Raw genomic sequence first — 17,961 nt, forward strand, 5'->3', positions numbered from 1 at the left:
CTACAATAACTCTGTGGTCGTCTGTAGGAAAAATATATAACAAATTGAGATAGAGATATATGCATACACACATTGTTTTTGTTTTTACATTTAACAGTATAGGTTTACAATTATACTTCCATGTTTCAAAGCATCAGTGACATACCAAACAAGACAGTCCCAACCAATTCCATTTAAAGTATTAATAATTGATATGCACATTTATCATTTTATAAAAAGAAAATTTTAAATTGAAATAAAATTAACGAAATTAGCAATTTTAGCCCAGCACATTACTACTATTTACATTTTTCAATAATTGAAATTTGAAATTTTTTCCATTCGTCACAGCTAATAAAATCGCATTGACAAGCTGCTGTACTCATATTTGCGTGCATCATGCGCTAATGGAAGCTGTGAGTGCATGCGAAACAGTTGCGATAATCGCCAGCCATATTTGCCGTAATGCGATTTGCAAATTATACGCAATACTCATACGCCCGCGCGTACCAATTTGATTTACGAGCCCGAAAACGCAATGACATCTGCATGACCACATAGATGTATTGCTGTGTGCATACATACTTACCTAGGCTCATGTACATACCTACATATGTACATATGTGACTGTGGTCGAAAGAGTGGAAAGGCGGATTGAGCGAAATTCAGTAAAATGTGAATAGACAGTGTCTAAAAATAGCATTCATCGTCATAAGCTCACATTTATTCAAATCGACCCGTTTTGCATATACATACATATGTATGTGAGTGTGCATGCATGCATGTGCGCTTAGATGTGTGCATTGCAAATTTCTGTACAAACGAATATCTGTCTGGGTTTTGAGTTTATATTTTTCTTCTGTCGCCTGTTGCAAATTCACGGCACCGGCGGCAACAAAGCAACAACTTCAAAGCGATTTCGATTAACTGTAACAACTGGCAATTCAGTTCAAGTTTAGACACTTTCGAGGTGTTGACAATCGCATACGGTCTAATAGTGCAAAATTTGTTTGCATTTAAGCAACCACTTTGGCCCATTACTTATGCAAAGTGCATATTTGGTTATTTGTTTTGTAAATTTCAATTAAATATGCAACATGTTAATTAGCACTTATTACTATAAGTCATGCAAGTCGCATTCAGCATGCATAAATTGAAATGTATAGTATTTATTCTCCTCCAGCTTGTTTATTACAATTGGCAATACCATAAATGGCGAATTGCCTTTGGAAGTGCTTGGCTCATTCATTTACTTACTCATTCATTCATGGCAGGTATTGCCTAATTCAGTATAACCAATATTCATTGCAATTATTACCATCAATTATGACTGGGCATGCTTGTAGGTGCACACATATACATGTACTATGTATGTATATAATTTTGAATGAAATCATTATGAGCGCATGAATAGCACAAAAATAGCCATTACAGTAGCTTTCGAGCTTAAGTTTCCTACTTGCGCTTTGATCAGGTGAATACACAAGTAAAGGTGGTGTCATTTAAGAATATTTCTAATGTTCACTTGAAAGCGTGCCGTCTGCGCATATACAAACGCCGGCACATATACATATATGGAATACTTTCATAACTTTGTTCTTTTTGCTGCTCTATTAAAAAGTTAAGAATAGCTGAACTTTTCTCCTATGAAATAAAGTATACGCAATGGATACTTTAAAAAGTCTATATTTATGCTGGTGAAAAATAAAGAAACAATTTTTTCTAATAGCTGGATAAATTCTCTTTCGTTCCATATTATTTCCATATTAATATTATAGAGTGAGTCATAAGTATTTAAAACAATTTTTCAAAATTTGTTCTTTTAAAAATTTAAAATGCTTTAAAAAATTGAAATTTAATTGATGGGAAAATGAAAAAAAAAAACTGAGTACCATTAGCTGGAAATATTCTCTCTCGTTTGATATCCATATCATAGAGTGAGTATAAGTATTTAAAACAATTTTTCGAAAATCTGGTCTTTTAAAACTGATGAGAAAATTCCACGTGCATATAATATATTCCCTGGATAACAGAAAATGTCGATTTTTGTCGCATGGTGCATTGAGAAATAGTTCAATGAAAATTCCCATGAACTATTCCTCAACCTACAGTCGAGAATTCTGGTGCAGGGCTTACCACTGCAAATATCATGTGTCTCTAGCTCTGTTGCTGAAGTCTAGTCGCATATAGAAAATATTGCCTGCTTCTTGGCGGAGGCATCACAGGCTTTGAAGTCACATATATGGATGTATGTACATATATTACAATCACACTTATAGTTTACTTTCACCAAGTTAAGAGCTATGCTGAGGTTCATAAATTTAAAGCGCTTCCTCCGCAATAGAGTTAACTCAAAAAGTTAATCTTATTTACATTTGCGGCTTGCTTACAACTGCTGGCTACCAGAGATATCTGCAAGTTAACCTTACAGTCACAATACACCTATCACTGTTAACATAATATATTATGTTAGGGCCCGTAAATTTGCAGTAACTGCATTCAGATGCAGGCACAATAACAACTACCATGGAAATTTTGACACTTAAATGTGATAGTCAAATGTAAACTGAAGTTAAGGCACTGTGGTAATATATTTTTACTCTGGCAGGCAAGTTGATATTAAATGTCTACAAAGAAATATTACTACCTACAGCTACCTAATTTAGGAGAGTTACGAATGCGCTAGCTTTGCAAAGCCACAGCGCGTTTGTACGTATGAATAGTCTGCTGCCTATTAAGATTGAATGGATCAATTTTCCGTAGTGTTGCTATATCATCAACTGTTAACCCTACATACATAGGTCGACGCTACACACCTACAAGCATTGACAGCGAAATGGCAATAAGTCAAAGCTTATCGTTAAATTATTTATAGACATATTCAATATACGATATTTGCACGTCAGTGATGAGATCATACAGATAAACACTCTATTATCCAATTTGCGAAAAAGTAAATAAATACACTACGAAAGTGAGTGGAAAAACAAGTTTCGTTTAAATAATGAACTTCAAGCATCGAATTATGCATACGTTTGTGCATATATATATTATATATATATGTATGTATGTACCTACATATACATTTTTTACTAATTGATTAATTGTGGAGCACTGGGTCGAACCCAAAGTTTAGCGTAGATAACTTCGAACAGTGGCGCGAAATGAAAATGTAAATACTCCCGTATTGGCATGCGCGAGAGAGTGGTAAAAACTCATGAACATTTATAGGTATCTGCGTGTGCGAATGTATTTATGAGCTCATGTTACATTCATTTATTTGCACATGTTTCCTTACACATGTTTATATTGCCAACAAACATAAAAAAATACATAAATACACATTTTTTCAATTCCATTTCGAAAATAATATTTTCGCCAGCAATTTGCATAAATCTTTCATTGAGATTTCTAATTGCCTTTTTTATTTCAATTAAACAAACATTTTCCATATTTTTACCCTACATGCATACATACATATATATATACACATCTTAGAATCGAATTCAATGTGTGATCATACCCGGTAGTAAACGTCGGAATTAATACAGTCGGCTTAGACTGATGAAAAGTACAGTACATATGTATATACATGTTGAACCGAGAATTATATGTACATACATATGTATATACACAATGGACAATAAAATAGTTGTGCGACACTTTTACCAGTTTTGACTACTTTGTTTATTTAGAGCTAATAATTTTTAAAAAAAGTTTAACTCTATAAAATAACTTAACTCTATAAATAAAAAATATAAGCCGTGTGTCCAAACTTTGTGCAAAAATTATGAAAATTCTGCAAACTTTCACTTGTTAACCAGAATTTTCAGAATAATTTTTGGCATGCAGATTCATAGTCCATTCAATTTCAGTGCAAAAAAGTTGCAAATAACTACTAAAAACCGTTGATTTATGCTATTTTTTTACTTTTTCCATACAAAGCGTTCGACAATTTTTGTACATGGAAGTAAATGCCTACATCTGTAAAACGAATGAATTCACTGTGTGGCTGTTGTTGTAGCATAAACATTTCCCCATCCAAGTATGGGGAATGCTGCTGGAGGGGCAGTCCTTGGTCGAATATAAATCTGAGTCGTTTCGGTAGAACTAGCAGTAAACGGCAGAATTAATACAGTAGGACTACTATATATGGGTCATGGAATTAAATATGTATATATTTATTATGAGAATCCTAAAGAAATCTATTCGGTTCTTCACACCACTCTCAATTTTTACACTCAATTTGCTCGCGATTTTTTTCCTCATTTGAGAGACATCTAATGTCTACACAACCTGGCTCCAAATTATAATTTTCTTGGATCTGTCGTTAGACGACCTCGATAGTTGACAATTTCGGCAATTCACAGTTAAGCAACAATACAACAACATAGCACAAGAAATTTAAATGAGAAGCTCAGCTTCTATTGATATTTTTACGCTCAGTATTCTGAATATCGCAGTAGGTATGTAAGCATGTATGTATGTATATTATGGCTATTATAGATACTATTGTGTGGTACAGCCTCTAGCAATCGTATGAAATTAATTTTGAATAGACCAGTACGACTGCGATTTCCTAAAAGGCACCTACGTAGGCACGACATATGATACATACGAGTACATACATACATATGTATGCAAGAAGAATTCTCGGTTCATGGCGCAAAAGTGCCTGTTAATATTGCGATAACAATAACAAACACAGTACATACAAATATGCCGCAGTAGCTGCCAAGGCAAGAAAGTTTATTATTTGAATTTATATTTAAACTAAAAATGCGATGACATCATCGTCGAAAGAGTAGCAATGGAAGAAAAGCAAGTCAAGAGAGCGCAAGAGAGCGCAAGAGAGCGCAAGAGAGCGTAAAAGTCTGAGCACGGAATACAAGTATGAAAATATACATACATAAATACTTGCACACATACACACACATACGTATAAATATGTGAACGTATAGCTTTGTACGTTTCGGAAAGGGATGGTGGTAATGCCACCGGCTGTGGCGTAAAGCGCCAAAAGGTAGCAAAACAACAAAGCTCACTAAAAAAAATACGCACATATGTAAAAGCAGAATATGACCAACCACAATCGAAACCTTAGAATAGCAATGAAAATAAAATATGCGATGAGGAAATTTGAATTTTGAATGGTACTGAAGTTCAACAAACAAATCAAGTAAACGAAAATGTAAAAAACGGTTGGACAATTGGAAGTTAAAAAATAAACAAAAACAAATAACCGTTGGGCTACCTGAAATAAGCGTAAAAACGAATAATATATAAGTAGATATGCAAGCAAGCAAAGGCTGCACATCGCCGACTCTGCTGCTGACAGAATTAAGTGGTCCACACGCTGCTCGAGTGTATTTTGGTGTTGAGAGTAGGCAAAATATCAAATAATGTTCCGGCCATGTGTACGATTTAGACTTTCGTTCCCCATAAATGAGTAAGTGAGTACCTGTGTGTGTGTGTCCGATTGTCTTTGTGCAGGCGAAATTCAGAGACATGACGACAGCGTGGTTGCACCGAATCACCAACGCACAGAACGCCCATGTGAAATGAGTTGGCAACTAAGAATTTGTGGAGCACCTACACACACGTAATCGTATTATGGCAAAGAGTTGTGGTACGTGGATGTCTTTCAGGTGATTAGATTTTTGTGCGTCTTCACACATACATACATACATATGTGCATATACTTAGACATAGATTTGATAATTCTGTGTGTGTTCATGTACATGCGTGTGTATATTAGGGTGCCTCCGGGAAAAATGTTGCAAATTTTCCATGGAATTATAGAATTTAGTATATTCTAAGACTACTGTCAAAGTATTTCGAAAAAAATGTGCATTTTTCATGGAATTACAAAATGTATTATGTTTTAAGACTTTCGTCAAAATATATTTCCGAAAAATATGTAAATTTCGGGAGCTGCACCGAATTGAAGATAACTACAAAAATCGATGTTTTCTTTATTTTTTGTAATTTGATACAATTTTTAAGCATTTTTGTATCAATAGGGGTGATTTAAAAAAATTTTATTTTTTAAGTTTTATGTATTACATACATACATATATTACTTATAAAAAAATTCCATTTTGGCGATACTCCCAAATCGGTCTAGCACATGCAAACCCTATTTTTTTTGTATTGTAATATTTTGGCGGCAGCCTTAAAATAGTTTATAATAAGTTTTATAATTCCGAAGGGAAAATATTACTTTTGTTTAGAATGGAGAGCTACGCACCCTAGCGTACATACATAGTTTTGTGTATAAGCGCGGGTATGTCTGCATTGCCTTGTTACCGTAGGTGCTATTTCAAAGGTGTTAATTACAACATTTGTTTATTTATTTTTAGTTTTTTTTTTTTTTTTTTTTGTTTTTTTTACCTGCTGGAATCAAAAACAAATTTCACATTAAGTGGAAATTACTACTATAAATATATAATTTTGAAGTGGTTAATTGCTGATGGTTTTAGGAAATTTCCAGGTACATACTAAATATTGTCCTATATGTGCATACATAAATATCTGAAAGTAGTTTTTCGGAAATGGCAATGATAAGCATAGATTAGAACTGTGGCTAATAAACATGCGCCCATATATATGCACATTTGTACACCTCAGAAAAAATACTATAGGAAACTTAGCTTTTGTCTACCGACGTGGGAATGTTAGTTCGAATTGATATAGATCCAAAAGCATTTAAAATCAAATCACTGCCAAAATAAATTTTAGTTCTCGGAAAAAGTTTGATTTAAGAAAAAGTTAAAAAAATTTGCGAAATTCGACAAGGCAGCAACACCTTACATTTGATGTAGAAAATATTTAAATTCTTACAGTTTTACAATTTTTTAACAAAAAATTGGTAACTACTAATCTAAAGACGCAAACAAATAAAAGTATTATGCTTTTCCGAAATATGGGAGCTGGAAAACCTTTATATAAGAATAGTACTACAGAGGGGCTTCCAAAGACTTGCGCGCAAACTACTTTTATTCCACTTTCCAAAAAATGTTTTTTGCACAGTCTGTTGCATTAAAAATTATGTACGAATATAGCTATCAGAATAGCCATAAGTGTTGGCTATAGAGAATGTCAGCTAAGAATCGCACCTGACTTCATTCGAGTACTTCGTAGCACCAATGCCTTCCTGCATTCTCTCTCTCTCTCTCTTTCAGTGCCGCTAGTCCATTCATAGTGAATTTAATAAAGTCAGCTGAAGTAATATTGAAATTGGGTTTAAATTTTTTATTCGCTAACAACTCTTTTCAACACACCTCAGGCTGAAGGGGGGAATCTCCCCACTTCTGTAACACCTGACGGTCATTAATCTTCTTCAGAAATTTAAAAAAATTTGAGGTAAGATAATCGCATCGCGGCCGCCATAACCGAATGGGTTGGTGCGCGACTACCGCACGGTCGCCCCTCGGCAGGCAATGGAAAACCTCCGAGTGTATTTCTGCCATGAAAAAAGCTCCTCATAAAAATATCTGCCGTTCGGAGTCGGCTTGAAACTGTAGGTCCCTCCATTTGTGGAACAACATCAAGGCGCACACCACAAATACGAAGAGGAGCTCGGCCAAACACCCAAAAAGGGTGTACGCGCCAATTATATATATATATAGGTATATATAAGATAATCGCATATTCGCTGACTAGAGGATTATGCACTCCCACCTACAATTGCCATTACAACTTTTACGATCATCCTACCCTTAACGGAAACGTGGGAGCGGGACGATATAAGACAAGATAAGCCGAGTCCACCCATATAGACACAGATGGCTCAAAGCTCGAGGTAGGGCGGACGGAGGTGTATACCATATTCCGAACATCTGGCGATCTCCTTTAGGTTTTCGGCTTCCAGAGTACTGCAGTGTCATTCAGGCTGAATTGATGGCAATAATAAAAGTACAGTGTGATGCCATAAAGGGAGGTGATATCTACATTTTCACTAATAGCAAAACAGTCGACAACCTTCAAGGAGGTAGCCATGAAATGCCGTACATCTCTTTACTCTTCACTGATAGCCAGGCGGCGATAAAATTTCTCACAAAACAGTCGATAACCACCAAGGTAGCCATGAAATGCCGCACATTTCTTAACAAGATGGCTGAGTCATTTCACTAATAGGTCACATGGCTTTCTGGCCATTGGCACCAAGGTGACTGCTGACAGTCTATTAAGCTACATATTTATGAGAAAAATGAGGGTGCAGCGAATGGGAGAAGTCGTATTGAATCCACCTGCAGAATCGCCCGACAATTGTGGCCGACTCTTAATGCCAAACGCACCGAATCACTGCTAAGCCAAAATAGGCGTAATCTGATCACACTGATTTTCATTATAACGGGGCCCGACACACGTCCAGAGGCTGTTTAAATGAGGAGGAGGAAGAAAAGATCTCACACTTTTTATGTCATTGCTGCTCTATCCAGACTGTAAATTTTTTTATTTTAAATTAGTTGGAATACCTCAGTACTGTGGAAATCACGATTCTGCTAAAATATTTGAAAAGGTCACACTAATTTCAAGAGAGATAAGTAGAAGTTCTCCACCCGGCTTAGAGGCCAAAAATGAAGGCTTATTGTGGCATCACAGGCTAGCTTTATTTATCCTGCTTTCTGCCTTACAGGCCTCATGAAGCAAAACAAACCGACATCCGCTACCTAATTTAAGACGTCTAGAAATGGTAAGCTCTGCTACTGCAGCCTGCTTTTGCACAACACAGTTAAGTAGTCGATGAAAAAAAGCAAAGGCATACCCAGCCTATTTAAATCATTAGCCAATTTATCACTCATCCGCCATGATCAGTTTTATTACTTTTCAAACAATTCAATACCGTTCGAAGATCAAAATTTGAGGACTCTATTACTCGTTAAAAAAAGCTGGAGAAGACAAAAAAATAGTCATAAAGAAGAACTAACTTCAACCAAATTCACATTTCTTAAGAACTCTTCTCTGAAAAATCGCACAACTAACTAAAATCGAGCCTACATTAACAACAAACATACCCACATACCTATATATTTTCATGCTGCCACTGCCCTTTCTTTCGTGCCTACAATTTTATGATGCCTCTCTCTTAGCGCACTACTTACTAGATGCGGAGGAAGTGAATGTCTTATCGTGCAGCAACTATCAAGCGGTTCCTCTACAAATTTCTCCAAATGACTATAAAAAAGTCAGAAATTATTGCAATAGTAACAAATTTAACTGTACCGTGGAATGTAAGAAGAAAATATAAAATAAAATAAAATAATTTCGCAATAAGCATGAAAGTATGTCAGCGCCGTTACTATAATCTTTCATTGGACACATCTGTGTTCAGCATTCACCGTTATTGGTGTTTTCTTTCTCTTATTTCGAGGCAAACTGTTGCATCTTTGATTAGAGGAAGGAATGCTTGTCTACTCCTACGCCGAGTTTGAATTGGTTGGCGACCGTTGTCTGACGACTGGTTGGTAGTTTTTTTTTGTATTTTTTTTTTATTTTTTATGCTTACAAAGCATAGAGTAAAGCAATGTGTAACAATGATATTTGAATTGCTTATGGTAAGCTGTTTTTTCTTACACATTTCCTTTTTTTATGAACGCTGTCGTGACACAGAATTCCAATTTTAATTTCTGCTGTGAGGAAAGCGTAATTTATTAACAACTTTTAATGGGTTAAGTACTTAGCTCTGTGTCTACTCACATACATACGTATCTACTCACTGCATATGTGTATGCATATTTTTATTTGTATGTGTGAATTAGTAATCTTTTTCAATGTTTGCGTTTAAGAATTTGGCTCTCTATTCCGTATGCGTTTCGCAAAAGGCAATAAGGCCTCATTTTCATCTTTTAACGGTTAGCATTTTGATGCTAATTAATTTGTTGTCGTTTCTACTTTGTGATTGGTATTTTTAAAAGTTTAAAAACTAAATTATTTTCAAATGCTCAAGCGGGATTATTAAAATTTATTTTCAATTCCATTTCGCGCGCACTTAATTAGTAGTTGTCTTCTCTACAAATCATAAATTCAATTTTGCTTTATTTAGGTACAGTGAGCGTCACTGAAATTCGTACAGTTGGTGTTTGGCAATACTTGCATTTTTCTAGTCAATAGTTTATATCCTGTATAAAAACTGTATTAGATCAAAGTCGCAAATTTTTGAGAATATTTAAGAGGGGCAGACAAAATTTCAATGAATTTAAAAAAAGATGCACAATTTTCTTTTTGTATTTTCGTGCATGCAGTTTTGCAGCTCATTTAATTTAAAAACAATTTGGTGTCAGTTCAAAAACAAAAAAAAAAAATGTATTGACAAAGTTCCATTAAAATTTTTTTATATTTTTTTAAAAATCACTTTTGTAGCTCATTCAATTTTGGAATTTTATGATGCAGCTTAAAAAAAAAAAAAAAAAATTATTAAAAAAAATTCATCAAAACATAGATAGATTTTATGGAATTATTTTCGTTCACGTCACCTCACAGCTCATTTAACTGCAAAGACGTTGACAAAATTCCTTAAAAAATTTCAATCAGTGCTGTTAGCGTTGTTTCGTTTATGTAGTCTTGTACCTCAAGCAAATTTAGTCTACTACAAATAATGCCCCGAAAAAAACTTAAAACGAATTAAAAAATTTCATCAAAAATTTTAATATCGATTTTTTATGTTTTCAACAACGTAATTTGGTAGATCACTGAGTTTTGATATAATATTATATAATATCAATTAAAAAAAAGATTTAAAAAATAAACAAAAACAATTTCATTACAAAGTTCAAAATTTCAATTCGAGTTTTTGGCGCTGTTTTTGTTATGAAATCGTGTAGCTAATTCAAATTTTCTATAATAAAAATGATGCCACTTAGAAATAATGTACCAAAGATCCACAAAATTTGTTTGAAGTTAAAAAAAAAAAAAATTATAAATTTAGTAAGAAATAATTCAATTTTTAAGAAATATATACTTTTTTTTAGGATTTATACGCGTATGCAGTTTTGCAGCTATTGAATTTTAGTACAATACTATATATACATAATAAATTTTAGTACACTTAAAAACACGAACTTAAAAAAATATCTAAAAAATTTCCATCAATCTATCAAAAAGTTATAATTGTTTTTAGAATTTTTTTTGGTATGTAGTTTCAAATTAGAAACTTAAAAAAAAAATTGCAAGCGAAATTTCTAAGGTAGATTTTCTGAGGTAGATTTTTGGAATTTTTTCGGTTTGGCGCTTAGATCATTCAATTTCGTTGTAAAATGAAGCTACTTTAAAAAATAACTTAAAAAAGTAGTGGCATAATTTTATCAAAAATTCTAGTTAGTTTTTAATTGATTAAAATTAAAAAAAAAAATTTATAAATTTGTTTGTATTTATAACTTTTTCTCTTTGATTTTTTTCATAAATTTATAAATTTTTTTTTTAAATTTATTCGAGTATGCAGAACTTAAAAAATTTCATTAAAAATTTTAATAAGAGTTTCTGGAGTTTTTCCTGTATGCAATCTTGTAGCTCATTCAAATTTTTTATAATAAAAATGATGCCAATTAAAGCAGTAGCGAGAAAATTTTATCAAAAAATGTTATTTAATTTTAAAAACAAGATTTATAAAATATTTTTTAGAATTTGTTCGAGTATGCAGAACTTGCAAAAAATTTATTAAAAAGTTCAAAAATTTCGATCCGAGTTTTTGGCGTTTTTTTCAGCCATAAAATCTTCTAGCTCTCTAGCTCTTTAAGTTTTAATATAATATTTAAATGCAGATAAAAAAAGAACTTAAAAAGTATAGAAACAATTTCTTTAGAACTTTAAAAAATTAATGTAGAGCTTTAACGTTTCTTCGGCCACATTCATTGTATTTACTTTGCTGCGATATAGTAGTTTCAGATGTCTTGAAGAGCCAAAATCCTGTTGACAAGCCACCTATCTGTTTTTTAAGATGCTTACTTTGGTGCCACCTATTACAAAAAAAAATGTAAAACAAAAAAAATTTTTTTTGTATACTATTTGATGCCAATAATAACATACTATAAAATCAAAACGATCGCATTTTATTTTCTTAAAAAAAAATTCTAAAAAATATCTATAAAAAATTAGTATTTGACCAGACTACTGTGATACCTAAAGTGGCTACTATTAACAGCTTAGGATTTAACATGGGAAACTTTGCAGAAAGAGAACATAACTGCACGATTTGCAGCCACACGACGAGTACACGAGTATGCAAACTTTTACTTGAGAGTGTTAGGGAATTTTTAATTTTCAATAGTGTTTAAATACAAACATATACACTCGTAAATTTTTTAAGTATGACTTAATCGTAAACCGAAGCATGACTAAGAAAATTTGCACAAAAAATGCCCTAAACGTAGCTTATGCGACTATGTTTTAATACAAACATTTGTACGAGTATGTAGCCATTAAAGAATTAGGTAATTAGTATGCGATCTGCACCGAGAAAAAAAATTAAATTTAATAGCTGAGTTATTTCATAAATTTCTAATAATCAAAACAAAAAACAAATTTAAAAAATTAAGAATTTAAAAAAAATATCAATAAAATCTGGGCACAGCTTGGATGGGCAGCAAAAGCTTAGCTATTCCCGCTTTTTCTGAAAGCGTAACTTAATAACTCGAGTTTTCATGACTTTTTTATTACACATTTGTTTTTTCATGGCTCACATAAAATTTTCTAGACTGCTCGGGCTTGCTCAATACTTCTTTGTTGGTAAAAATGATAATTATGTTGCTCATAATTAGCCCTTTGTTCAGCTTGGTTTCCTCACTTAAGTACATTTTTGAAAATATTCATTCTTTTTGCTCCAGATATTTGCGCTTTAGTTACCTCGTATGTAATTACATACGTATATATACATATGTACGTATTAAATGATAATTGTACTCATTAAGCTTAAGTTGCTTTAACACTTTTTATCACGCAGGCGAGCTATTACATCACTGTCGAAGAATTATTGAAAACCTGAAAACCAGTTAGACGTCAATTTTATGAAGTTCACATTTCAACAGACTGTCATTAGCGACAAGTAAAATAACTTAAAGGCACTACTATAATTAAGTGAATTAATTATGTAAAAAGATATAAGTTGAAAATGTCTTAAAGTAGTTTGGAACTTAGACTGAGGAATGTATGAGTAAATGGTGGCCCAGCGCCCAGTATAAAACAAGTTCATAGTTGAGACGTAACTTGCATTGCCAGATTTGAAGTATTTAGTTGGAAGGTATGCTGAATGTTTTCGGTCAGTTTGACTGCTACTACAGACACGCAACGCGTACATAAATTCGTATTTTTCCCAACATAGCCTTTGGCTCTTACTGAGTGCTTTTACTTTGGCTTGGAACACTGAGTAAAACTCGCAAGCCTTACTTTTGAAATAAACCCCATATTTTTGGGTCAGACTCTCTTAGTTCGATTGATCAACGAAAGTGGATCTCTGTTATGCCTTTCGTTGCACAATTATTTTTATTATTATTGTCAGTTTTTGTTTTCAAATAAATTATAAAAGCAAACTTAAATCCTAGGTACTAGTAGCTATAGGCGCAACGACCTTTATCGTTCCGCAAATTTATTAATATGTAATAGGAATATTGCGAAAACAAGAAACAACTAATAAGCAGCCGATAAAGAAATGCCTTGTTTTAGAAAAAATGCTTATGGTTGAAGTGAGGTGTATACACAGTTGTATATAAATATATATAAAAAAGCGAGGATATTCCCATATTTGATACATCTTCGCAGTGAAAAAAAATCTTACAGCCATTTCCATCGATTAAACTACAGTTAAAAATGCGCTTTAAAGGTATAAATTGCCATGACATTGTTGTTGTACAAAAGTGTGTTAATTCACTTTCAGAAGGGAGTTAACTCAATTGAGCTGCTCTAACAGGAAATTTAACAGCGCTAGCAGTACTAAAAGGGCGCAGCAGCTAGAGCCGGAACTAGAGAAGCAAAAGTGGTGTTATATTATATTAATTAAGTGTGATGGAATTTTCTTCCGCAAAATTACATGTTTTTCTATTTCTAGCATAAATATATATTAATTAGTTTGGGGAAGAAAAAATCCATTATTTTTGCGCAAAGAGTTTAAAACTGTTTTATCGTCGATATTTAGCTCCAGGGCGATGCTACGACTACTAACATGTCGGTCAACTTCGATTATTTTTCTGATTTTATGGACATTTTCTTTAATATCTGAACGGAATCAACGAAACCAAATTGCACGTAATTAGCTGTTACAGTATCGGCACCAATACCATTCACAATTTTAGCGACCTGGCTTGTATTTTGGCATTTTGGTCTTTATCAAAGAAAATCTCTAAAATGGACCAAAGTTTCTCTCTGTTTACTAGCATAGTCAACACCCTGTGACTCACAACTAAATGAAACAAACAAAAAACAGCATACAATTTTTTTTTTAATGTTAAATGTCAGCTTGTCAACGAGCATAAACTTTAAATTAGGTCTCTTCTATTCACCATTTCCCCGCTCGCAATCTCTATGCTCGATTAACTTGACGAAAAATTTGCATGTGACAGCAACAACAAAGTTATCTAGTTAGCTAGCGGATATGGGCATAGTCATTAGGCCGCACTGCCTTGCCAACACATGTAATTTAAGGCAGCATTCTTCCCGCGTTGGCGACATATCTTCATATGTACCAGTTGCTTCAACTATTCGCCACTTGATAAGTCTTGGCGGGAGGAAAAGGCCTATTGTTTGTTCTATAATTTACGAGATATTGGTCACTACAGCCATCTATCGAGAAAATAGTGGATTTCTTTTTCCCCAAACTAATATATTGGCTCGCCCTCATAGTAAAAATATTTAATTTCCTAAAACACGTGGTGCTGAAATAAAAAGGAAATTACTTAAATAAGTCATATTATTTTACTTATGTACATATATACAAAAGGCTTTTGTAAATTTAGTATTCTATACATATATATGCATATAAATATTTATATTTCATATTAACTAACGTTTTCTCTCTTCCTCTCTGCTCTTTTTACATGCTTACAAAATTAATAATAACGGAACTACGACTTGCATAAAAATATGCTTTATTCTACAAAAAAAAAAAACAAATAATAATAAAAAAAAATCTTTACAAAAACTATTCTTTCAACTATTGCTTTTTTAATGCTTATTTACGTTCTCCCCAAAAAAAACAAAAAATAAAATAAAAACAGTTCTACTAAAAAGACAACAACCAAAACCAGCAGCAGCAGGTACATACTAGCGAATATTTTGGCTATAATAATTTATTTAATTGTTTTTTTTTTAACTTTCTCCTTGTCATAAATTTACTAAACAGATGGCACAACTTGCATGCGTATTTTAAGTGGCTAACTTTAAAAAATCCACACATTTTTTTAAAAAGTTATTTCTTGGTTGGTACGCACAAACAAAACAAACAAAAAAATAGATAAAATGAAAAACAGTACCATTACTCAATTTGTCATTCAAATTTTCATTTTTCGAATCAATTGGATACTGTGGAATTTCACTAGAATTGGACTGACTATGAGATTGATGTCAAACACCTTTCATGTTATGCAAATTTGTATTTGAGTGCTTAAGTAAAAAAATTCACAGACACATCTACTTATACATAGATACCAAAAATATGCCAGCAAACCTAGAACACGTTTGGGTTTAGTAAACATAAAAAATAATTGGCGGATATACTTCTGTTAGGTGTTTGGCCGAGCTCCTCACAATTAGTGTACATACATACCATACATACATATATATATTTGAGAGACAGTGCCGTCATTTCAACTTTTTTTTTACTGAATTTAACTTTAAGCCTTTCAGGCTTGTACTTCAACAACATGAATTTGGCTTGCCGTGAAATGTTGCTAGCAACATTGATTGTCAAATGAAAAGAAACGGCAAATGAAAAATGAAGAAATGTAAAAAAAAAACAAATTTGGTAAATTTTGTTAAGAAAAGTGCTTTACACATAATATACAATAGTAATATCGTTTATGTTGAAAAATGTCAAAGCTTATACTAAATCTTACATAATTCAAGCCGGGGTGATCGAAACTTTCGTCGAAGCTGGTGACTGCTTCTAGGCTGTCCATGCTTCAAAATGTTCTATAATATTCAAATAAGCACATAAATATATTGACAGAAAATATGGAGAAAAATATATATGTATATAAAGAAAATTGCGAAAACCTTTCACTTAAAAATGCGATATCTTCGGAGTATTCGAATCGCAAACGGACTGTCAGTTTTCGCTCAATTTTAAATGGCATGTGCACTTTAATAGGTTTTAAAAAATGTTGCTGGCATGTTGCGCGATGTTTTCAGTGCGTGAACTGAGTACTACTCTGCCATGAGATACATATGAAATTTCACGCATATTTCACGGCAATGCTATTTGTATGGATTTTGACAGCTATTTCACGTGAAATTCGAACTAGTACTATGCTTTATTGGCGAAATTTCACGGCAATGCAGTTAGTACTAGCCTGTAAAGTTAAATTTAGTCACAAAAAGTTGAAATGACAGCACTGACTGATATATGTATTTATGTAACTTCGAATTAGAAAAATCCCCTTCACCTTCTAGACCTTTTTTTAGACTTTTTTAACGATAATTTACATTTTGTTTGAGCGTTTTTTCTATCAGAAGAATAAATTTGGAACCTTGCCCCACTCACTCTGAAAGATTTGAATATTTTGCGAGACAAAAAAAAAAAAAAATTTAAAACGACGGGAATTTTCAGCAACTTCAAACTTGCACTTTGTCACACCAGAATCAAAAGGGCTATAAAATTGCATACCAGAAAAAACATTAAATTCTGAGTTGAAAATTACAAAATTTTGTAGAAAAGTTGAAGTCTTTTTTCAAAGCTGTATAAAGCTTGAAACTATAAAGTAGCTTTGCTGTAGTACAAACTATATAAAATTTGTTTATTCACTTATTTTATATACATTTTTTATTCGTTAATTTCGTAATTAAATAATTGAATAAAAGAATTTTATATAAAATTTGATTTTTGTCGTTAATTTTATATAAAATTATTTTATTTTACTATTTAATTATATATAAAATCCGATTTTTTTCGTTAATTTTCGATTCGGTTTGATTTTTATCGTTAATTTTCGATTCGTTATAAAAGTCGATTTTTTTCGTTAATTTTCGATTCGTTATAAAATTCGATTTTTTTCGCTAATCTTATATAAAATTAATTAGTTAAATAAAATAATTTTATATAAAATTAACGAAAAAATTCAAATTTTATATAACATTTTTGTATTCAATAATTTAAGTACGAAATGAACGAAAAAAATTGTATATAACATAAAATAATTTAATAAACAAATCTTACATAAAATTAATGAAAAAATTGGCATCAAAAGCATTTCATATATTGCAAAAAAACTTACTTTCTCAACCCTCCTTTGTCTCACTGTGCACCTTCCATACATTGTCCGCATGAAGACAGCATTAATATTCATACAAATTTGTATTTTTAAGCACTAAAATAAATGCTTTTAATGTAAACTTTTACTTTTGTTTTCGAACTTTTAGTTTCCACTTAATTTAACCTTTATAATTTGAAATGCACTTTAAACAATTTTAATTTGCCATTTCTAGAGGGCTTAGCAATTTCTAGAAATCCAATTTTTTTTCTAAATATCCATTTACTAAAAACAATTATACACTTTCTCATCTATGGCACAATAATAAAAGAAATTTCGGGTATTAGTCGGAGCACAACCAACAAGAATTTGGCAGCTTTGCCAAATTCCATTTTAGCAAATTGTGTATTGTCTGCCGTACAAAGAAAAAAGACAAAACGAGAACAGAAAACAATGAAATTTAAAATAAACTAAAGAAAATTTGCGTAACCTGTCGAAAATGCAAATGTGGATTTTAATAAAAAAAAAAAAAATGATAAAACAACAAACCGATTCAAATAAAATCTGATCTTTTCAAATAAAATTC

At 32.3% G+C, this 17,961-nt stretch overlaps 1 protein-coding gene across 2 annotated transcripts in view; it reads left to right on the forward strand.

The window, feature by feature from the left end:
* Window positions 1–17,961, forward strand: part of LOC129238491 (heat shock protein beta-1) — a 53,080-nt gene that overhangs the window by 16,351 nt on the left and 18,768 nt on the right. The window contains exon 2 of one of the 2 annotated variants that reach the window (XM_054873519.1): window positions 15,186–15,224. The exons of the other annotated variant lie outside the window; for it this stretch is intronic. Coding sequence (XP_054729494.1) covers window positions 15,186–15,224 — 39 coding nt within the window. The remainder of the gene's footprint in view (window positions 1–15,185; window positions 15,225–17,961) is intronic. 2 annotated transcript variants of the gene reach the window in all.

Source organism: Anastrepha obliqua, chromosome 2 (assembly GCF_027943255.1).
Source record: "Anastrepha obliqua isolate idAnaObli1 chromosome 2, idAnaObli1_1.0, whole genome shotgun sequence".
Lineage (NCBI taxonomy): Eukaryota > Metazoa > Arthropoda > Insecta > Diptera > Tephritidae > Anastrepha > Anastrepha obliqua.